At 28.8% G+C, this 7,005-nt stretch overlaps 2 protein-coding genes across 2 annotated transcripts; both read left to right on the top strand.

The window, feature by feature from the left end:
• Window positions 1-996, top strand: LOC146897297 (albumin-1-like). The gene is made up of 2 exons (XM_085732012.1): window positions 1-168; window positions 440-996. The coding sequence occupies exons 1-2, from the start codon at window positions 117-119 to the stop codon at window positions 811-813; spliced, it is 426 nt and encodes a 141-aa protein (XP_085588138.1). The 5' UTR covers window positions 1-116; the 3' UTR covers window positions 814-996.
• Window positions 997-4,315: 3,319 nt separating this feature from the next.
• Window positions 4,316-5,316, top strand: LOC146897296 (albumin-1-like). The gene is made up of 2 exons (XM_085732010.1): window positions 4,316-4,439; window positions 4,703-5,316. The coding sequence occupies exons 1-2, from the start codon at window positions 4,388-4,390 to the stop codon at window positions 5,074-5,076; spliced, it is 426 nt and encodes a 141-aa protein (XP_085588136.1). The 5' UTR covers window positions 4,316-4,387; the 3' UTR covers window positions 5,077-5,316.
• Window positions 5,317-7,005: the final 1,689 nt, after the last annotated feature.

Below are 7,005 nucleotides of genomic sequence, written 5' to 3'. Positions count from 1 at the left end.
AAATATGCATATCTTCAAGAGGTCTCTATAAATTATTGCTTGCAAGAATGACCTAATGCAGTAGAAAGCTAAGTTTATCACAAAAATTATTAGTTGGTTTTTCTTTTCAATCAAAAATGGCTTATGTTAGGCTGGCTTCTTTGGTTGTCTTCTTGCTTGCCACATTTTGTATGCATTTTAACCTTATTTCTCACCAATACATACGGTTCATATCTATTTATATTTCAGAACTCATGAAAAATTAATCACAATCAACTCTCAATTATTACTTACATATGAAATACTTCTTTAATTCTCTCACAAAATTTAATGAAAATGAAATTAGCATGACATGAGATCCTTTTTTAATCCCTCTTTCTCTAAAATTTATCATTAATTTTATTGTTTCTGGTAATAGTATGTGTTTTGTTCCATCTCTAATTGTCTTTGTCATTTACAGCAATGTTTCCGGTGATGAAGGGAGCAGAAGATTGTTCGGGTATTTGTTCGCCGTTTCAGATGCCACCATGTCCCTCAAGCAACTGTCGTTGCATTCCTGTTGTACTAGTTGGAGGAAACTGCGTAGATCCATCATCTCCAACTATTACAAAGATGGTTGAGGAACATGCTAACTTATGTCAATCTCATGCTGATTGCACGAAAAAAGGAAGTGGTAGCTTTTGTGCTCGTTATCCTAATCCGGATATCGAATATGGATGGTGTTTTTCCTCAAGCAGTAGAGCACAAGAAGTATTCTTCAAGATTTCCTCTAACCCTCGATTTGTAAAAGGCTTAGATATGAAGCCTGGTACCTGCCAGAGCTTATTTTATTAATGTGGGAAAAAAAAAAAGCATGCATTTAATGTGGGAAAAAAAAAAGCATGCATGGATGACATGATGTATCTCATATCTTGAATAAATTAATAATCTTTATTTCCAATAAATCTGTTGTATTTCTTAGATATATATCCAACAAGATTATAATAAATGTTCCATGGGTCCTTTGTGGTTACAAATGATGAACAATAACGGATATGGTATCATCTACGAGTAAGAAATACGACAAAAAAAAAAAAAATTGACAAAAAATACGACAAATTTTAAAAATTGAAGTTATGACTATATTAATAAAAAATATCAAAAAATATTTTTGAGTGAATTACTACGTTTTTTTTAACAAAAGCAAAGTTAATCATTTCGATCATTCAAAATCAATTGATACGAAGTAGTTGGTACATCATGAAAAATATGGAGACTAGGTAAAATAAAGATGCTCCAACAATATTATCAACAATCTTATTTATTTGCCTCTGAATATACAATACTACCCACATTAATTTGTTGTTGTAAAAACATATTTGAGAAAAAACTCATTTATAATAAAAAAAAAATATAATATTAGTAATTTAACCACTTTGACTATTTCGTTCATCACAAAAATACAAAGCTTTGATAAATTATTTTACATAGTTTCAAAAAATGAAAGTACATAAATGACACAAACGTGGTTAACATTTTACATTTTTACGGTTAATGGAGTTGTAAAATTGATTAATGACACAACTTTTGTATTATAAAATTTATCCTCTATAATAATAATAATAATAATAATAATAATAATAATAATAATAATAATAATAATTAAAGAAAAAGCATTATAAAAAAAATTGACCAAAAAAAAAAGTATTCTTCACAATACAAATATGGTGAATAGTATCTAAGTGTCGTATATGTCTATAATTTGTGTTGCAATAGCATTTTTGTTTCATAAAAAATAAGAGAGATAATTGAAATAGAGGTAGTTACTTTGCACGCAATGTGAACGTGATATCATGCTTCTAAATTGACTAAATCAATATGATAAAATTTTCTCCTATATAATATACTCTATTTTTAGTGAGTTATATAATTTGTTTGTAGCTATAACTCGGACAGTTCTTTCAGAAAAAAACTCAGACAATGTCATTGAAAGTATATACAAAGTTAAGGCAAATGCTACATGTAGCTAAAATTTTGTCCCGATGATTTCACGACACGACAACCCCCGTAGTGTAGCAAAAACTTTAATATATATCCATCATTGATGTGTTATGCAAAAGGAAGATGTGACGGTCCAAACAAATTTTGTGAGGCATCCGTCGCGATAAATAGCAACGCTCATAGATTAAATATCAAGGAGGACATAACTTATCCAATGAGAAATAAATCTGAGTCAATGGTATGTGAAGGAATTTGTTGTGTTTGTATTCAATTATGGCTTTGGTGTATAGCCATTGACAAAGAAAGTTGTGAATGGAAATGAAGACGGTTTATGGTATAAGCGTAGAACAAAGAAAGGAATGAAAGACGGTGAAAAGAAAAGCATATAAAGTGTATTTGTCTCAGGGACACTCATTTGTATTCCTCGGGTCTTGGCAAGGAGTGCTACCAGACACTCTTTAACGATTCTAAATTAAGAAAGTATCTCATTCAATTTTAATGCATTAAATACATAAATATTCATAAAAACTTAACATTTATAAGATCATTAAAAAGTAATTTGAATGACACTCGTTAACATTTTTCTTTCTTTGATTCCTTTAATTAGGATTTTAATAAAGCAAACAAATCAAAGGAAACATAGAAGCCATCCAGAAGCATGGTACTAGTGCTTCTTCTCCGGTTAACCAATCTAATAGGCTCAAAGAAACCTTTTATTGCTTGAATGCTTGAACCGCCAAAATAGTTGGTGAAAATCCCCATTTTACCATTCTTATAAGGCTCTCATGTTTAATGCTACTAATTGATTGCAAACATCTAGAGGTAATCTAGTTCATGTAGCTAGAAAATCAAGACACATGAAGGTGCTGCTAGTTATTATTCCATATGTTTCTTTTAAGTGTCGTTTGAATACCAATTTTGTGTGTTCTATTTGACTGTCGTTTTGACAGATTAAAAGTATAATTTGTCAATTTATTAAAAATTTCAAGTACAAAATAAAAACTAATTCTTATGAAGAAAATAAAATACCCAATGAATGTTAAAAAAGAAGAAAGACTAGAAGACCCATTAATTTTGTTATGAGAGAGATAGAGTGTGTGAAAAATAATAATAATTTAGTTGATAAAGGGAGAATAACAATAACAATTTTTTGTTATGAGAGAAAATAACACATTAAATTTAAGCTTAATTGCATGTTTGGTCCCTTATGTTTATTTCAGGTTTCAAGTTGATCACTTATGTTTTAAAAGTTTTAAATTGATCCTTTATGTTTTAATAGTTTCAAGTTGGTTCAAAATGTTACTCACATTGGAGTAAGTTAGTCACTTTTTGAGATTTGGGCTGAGAATACATGCGTTGGAATTTAAATTATTTACAAAATTAGTTTCAATTTTTTTTCTTTCATTTTTTCTATTTTATTAAATTCAATATTATGTGGTAGAAGAGATCCTAACTTATATCAACATGAGTAGCGTTTTAGACCAACTTGAAACTTTTAAAATATGAAGAACTAACTTGAAACTTTTTAAACAAAAAGGACCAATTATTATTTTTTAAAATAAACATAATAAGGGACCATATATATTGGTGGATTAAATTGATGGTATCTTGGCAAAAAAAAATTGAAGGTATAATAAGAAAAAAAAAACTCCAAAAGTCCAATTTATTAATTGATGTTTCTAAAATGACGCTTAAAAAAACGGAGAGAATATATATATGTTTATTTAGTAGTATTTTGAAAAAGTTCTATAATTTTCTCTATTTCTTGAAAGCTCTTTATCATTCTTCATCATTCTTTATCATATAGGAGTTACTAACATTCAAATATTTCTAAATCAGGGTCAAATGCTATTAGCTTTAGAACATTTTAATAAATGTTAGATTAATCTTATATAACATATATTACTAAAATCTAAAAAAATTATATTACTATAATTAGCTTTTAGGAGTCACTTTAATTTTTTTGACAATAAAGTCACTTTGATTTATCTCATGAGTTTAACTCAATTGGTAGAAATATTATATATTATATGCAGGGGTTGAAGTTAGAACCCCAGACACCCCACTATTCCACATTTAAAATGTGTGAGTCACTAGACTACTTGATAAAAAAAAAAATTCAGTTTAATTTTAATACGTCTAAACAAATGTTTATTAAAATATAACATTATAATTTGAGAAATAATAATAATTGAGTCCCTCATCAATTTTTTCAAACTGATCCACTAATACACACTTGTCTGGTGAAACATGTATATACTATGGTGATTGATAAAACATGTATCTAGTATGGTGATTGTTCGAAATATCAAATATATGCATATATCTTGAAGAAGTCTCTATAAATTATTTCATGCAAGAATGAACTGATGCAACCCAAAGCTAAGCTTATCACAAAAAGTATTATTAGTTGGTTTCGATAAAAAAAATGGCTTATCTTAGGCTAGCTCATTTGGCTGTCTTCTTGCTTGCCACTTTTTGTATGTATTTTAACCTTATTTCTTACCAATACATACGGTTCATATCTATTTATATTTCAGAACTCGTGAAAAATTAGTCACAATCAACTCTCAATTACTTACATATGAAATCCTTCTTTAATTTTCTCACGAAATTTAATGCAAATGAAATTAATATGAAATCCTTTTTTAATCCCTATTTCTTTAAAATTTATCACTAATTTTATTGCTTCTAGTAATAGTATGCGTTTTGTTCCATCTCTAATTGTCTTTGTCATTTACAGCAATATTTCCAATGATGAAGGCATCAGAAGATTGTTCGGGTATTTGTTCGCCGTTTCAGATGCCACCATGTCCCTCAAGCAGCTGTCGTTGCATTCCTGTTGTACTAATTGGAGGAAACTGCGTAGATCCATCATCACCAACTATTACAAAGATGGTCGAGGAAAATTTTAACTTATGTCAATCTCATGCTGATTGCACGAAGAAAGGAAGTGGTAGCTTTTGTGCTCGTTATCCTAATCCTGATATCGAATATGGATGGTGTTTTTCCTCAAGCAGTCAAGCACAAGAAGTATTCTTCGAGATTTCCTCTAACACTCAATTTATAAAAGACTTAAAGATGAGGCCTGATACATGCCGGAGCTCTTTTTATTAATGTGAAAAAAAAGCATGCATGGATGACAGGATGCATATGCCATATCTTAAATAAATTTACAATTTTAATTTTCAAAGAATTTGTTGTATTTCTTAGATATCCAACATGATTATAATAAATGTTCCATGGCCCTATGTAGTTAGGGATGATACATAACGAATATGGTATCCGATATCCTTATTTATTAATTTTGTTACGTTTGCAGCAATTTAACCTAATTTTTCCCCGCCCATTTGCTTTATTAGGTTTGCAATTATTTAACCTAACAAATTTCATCTAAAAAAATGCATCGCACCAATTTAATTCCTATCCTCCTGCCTTTTTTTTATTTTTTTGAAGAAAATATTTTCTACACTTATTTGATGTTGCACGTTTGTTCTAGAAACTATGAGCATATCAATGATCACGTTTGATGCCTTCTATTTTATACTTTTTTTTCGGCTACCCTAATTTCCATGTAAACTTGGTTATATATACCTAAATTATTGATAGGATTACCGAATTTTCTTTTATAATATTTTCAGATGTCATACATTTTATGAAGTGTTTTATTTTGTCTATTATGGATTATCACGTGTTATTTTTTCACCGTTACCTATTATATATTGCATTTTATTATTTGCATGTCAATCCCTTTACAATAAACCCGAGCGGAGCACGGGTCAAAAATCTAGTTATATGAAATACGACAAATTTTAAAAATTGAAGTTACAATTATATTAATAAAAAATATTTTTGAATGAATTACTACATTTTTTTAACAAAAGCAAAATTAATCATCTCATTCGAAATCAATTGATACAAAGTAGTTGGTACATTAAGAAAAATGTGGAGACTAGGTAAAGATGCTCTAACAATATTATCAACAACCTTGTTTGTTTGCTTCCAAACATACGATACTACATACATTTGTTGTTGTAAAAACATAGTTGAGAAAAAAACTCATTTATAATTAAAAAAAAAATAATAAAGTAATTTAACCAATTTGACTATTTTGTTCATCACAAAAATACAAAGCTTTGACCAATTATTTTACATAGTTTCAAAAAATGAAATTAAAGTACATAAATGACACAAAAGTAGTTAACATTGTACATTTTTATGGTTTATGTAGTAGTGAAATTGGTTAATAACACAACTTTTGAATTATAAAAAGGGAAATGATAACTTGTGTTCTTAGGGAACATGTTAGGATACTCAAAATAGAAATTATGTATTGAAAATTGTGACTATTTTGTTTCTCAAGAAGTTAAGAAGTTAAGGAGTAATAAATATTTACTATTAATGAAATTTTTAACATGTCCCCTTAGGGCACAAGTTACAATGACTCAATATTTAAAAAAACATTTTAAAAAAATTGACAAAAAACTATTGTTCACTGTACAAATACGGTGAATAGTATCCAAGTGTCATATTTGTGTCTATAATTTTTGTTGCGATAACATTTTTATTTCATGAAAAGTAAGAGAGATAATTCAAATAGAATTGTTCTAATTGTGAACATAGATTTGTTGGATAAGATAAGACATCTCACAGTGAGGATAGATCAATTGAATGAATTGCTTTGTCAATGGAGGTTTTTGTCGGAATCAATAGAAGTTGAGTTGTTCGACGGAGGACATACTAGAAAAAAACACTCCAACACTCAATTCAGTTTATGTTTAAGAAGGGGGAGAGATCTAAAATGATTCACGAGAATCGGGTCTTGGCCCTGTCTAGAACAACAATAAAAGAAATAAAATCACTTGGGTTGGCCTAGTGGTATTGACTTGGGACTTGGGAGTGTGCTCCTCCTCAAGGTTTCAAGTTCGATTATCTCTGATGCCAATTTGGATTGGTTAATTTAGCTTCTTAAAAATAAAAAATAAAAGAAATAAAATATTTTATGCTTTTTTTTTTCTTCACTTGTAGTTTCTCTGTATCCGCCAC

The sequence above is a fragment of the Medicago sativa genome, chromosome 8, assembly GCF_051527215.1.
Source record: "Medicago sativa cultivar Bolivia chromosome 8, Bolivia_mono, whole genome shotgun sequence".
Lineage (NCBI taxonomy): Eukaryota > Viridiplantae > Streptophyta > Magnoliopsida > Fabales > Fabaceae > Medicago > Medicago sativa.
The sequence above is the reverse complement of the archived record's forward strand: the minus strand, read 5'-3'. Positions and strand labels throughout refer to the sequence as shown.

Bases quoted from the DNA above. Each gene is read 5' to 3' on its own strand.
- LOC146897297 (XM_085732012.1), top strand. From the start codon at position 117: ATGGCTTATGTTAGGCTGGCTTCTTTGGTTGTCTTCTTGCTTGCCACA. The intron at 169-439 runs GTATGCATTTTA...TGTCATTTACAG, and splicing joins CTTCTTGCTTGCCACATTTT to CAATGTTTCCGGTGATGAAG.
- LOC146897296 (XM_085732010.1), top strand. From the start codon at position 4,388: ATGGCTTATCTTAGGCTAGCTCATTTGGCTGTCTTCTTGCTTGCCACT. The intron at 4,440-4,702 runs GTATGTATTTTA...TGTCATTTACAG, and splicing joins CTTCTTGCTTGCCACTTTTT to CAATATTTCCAATGATGAAG.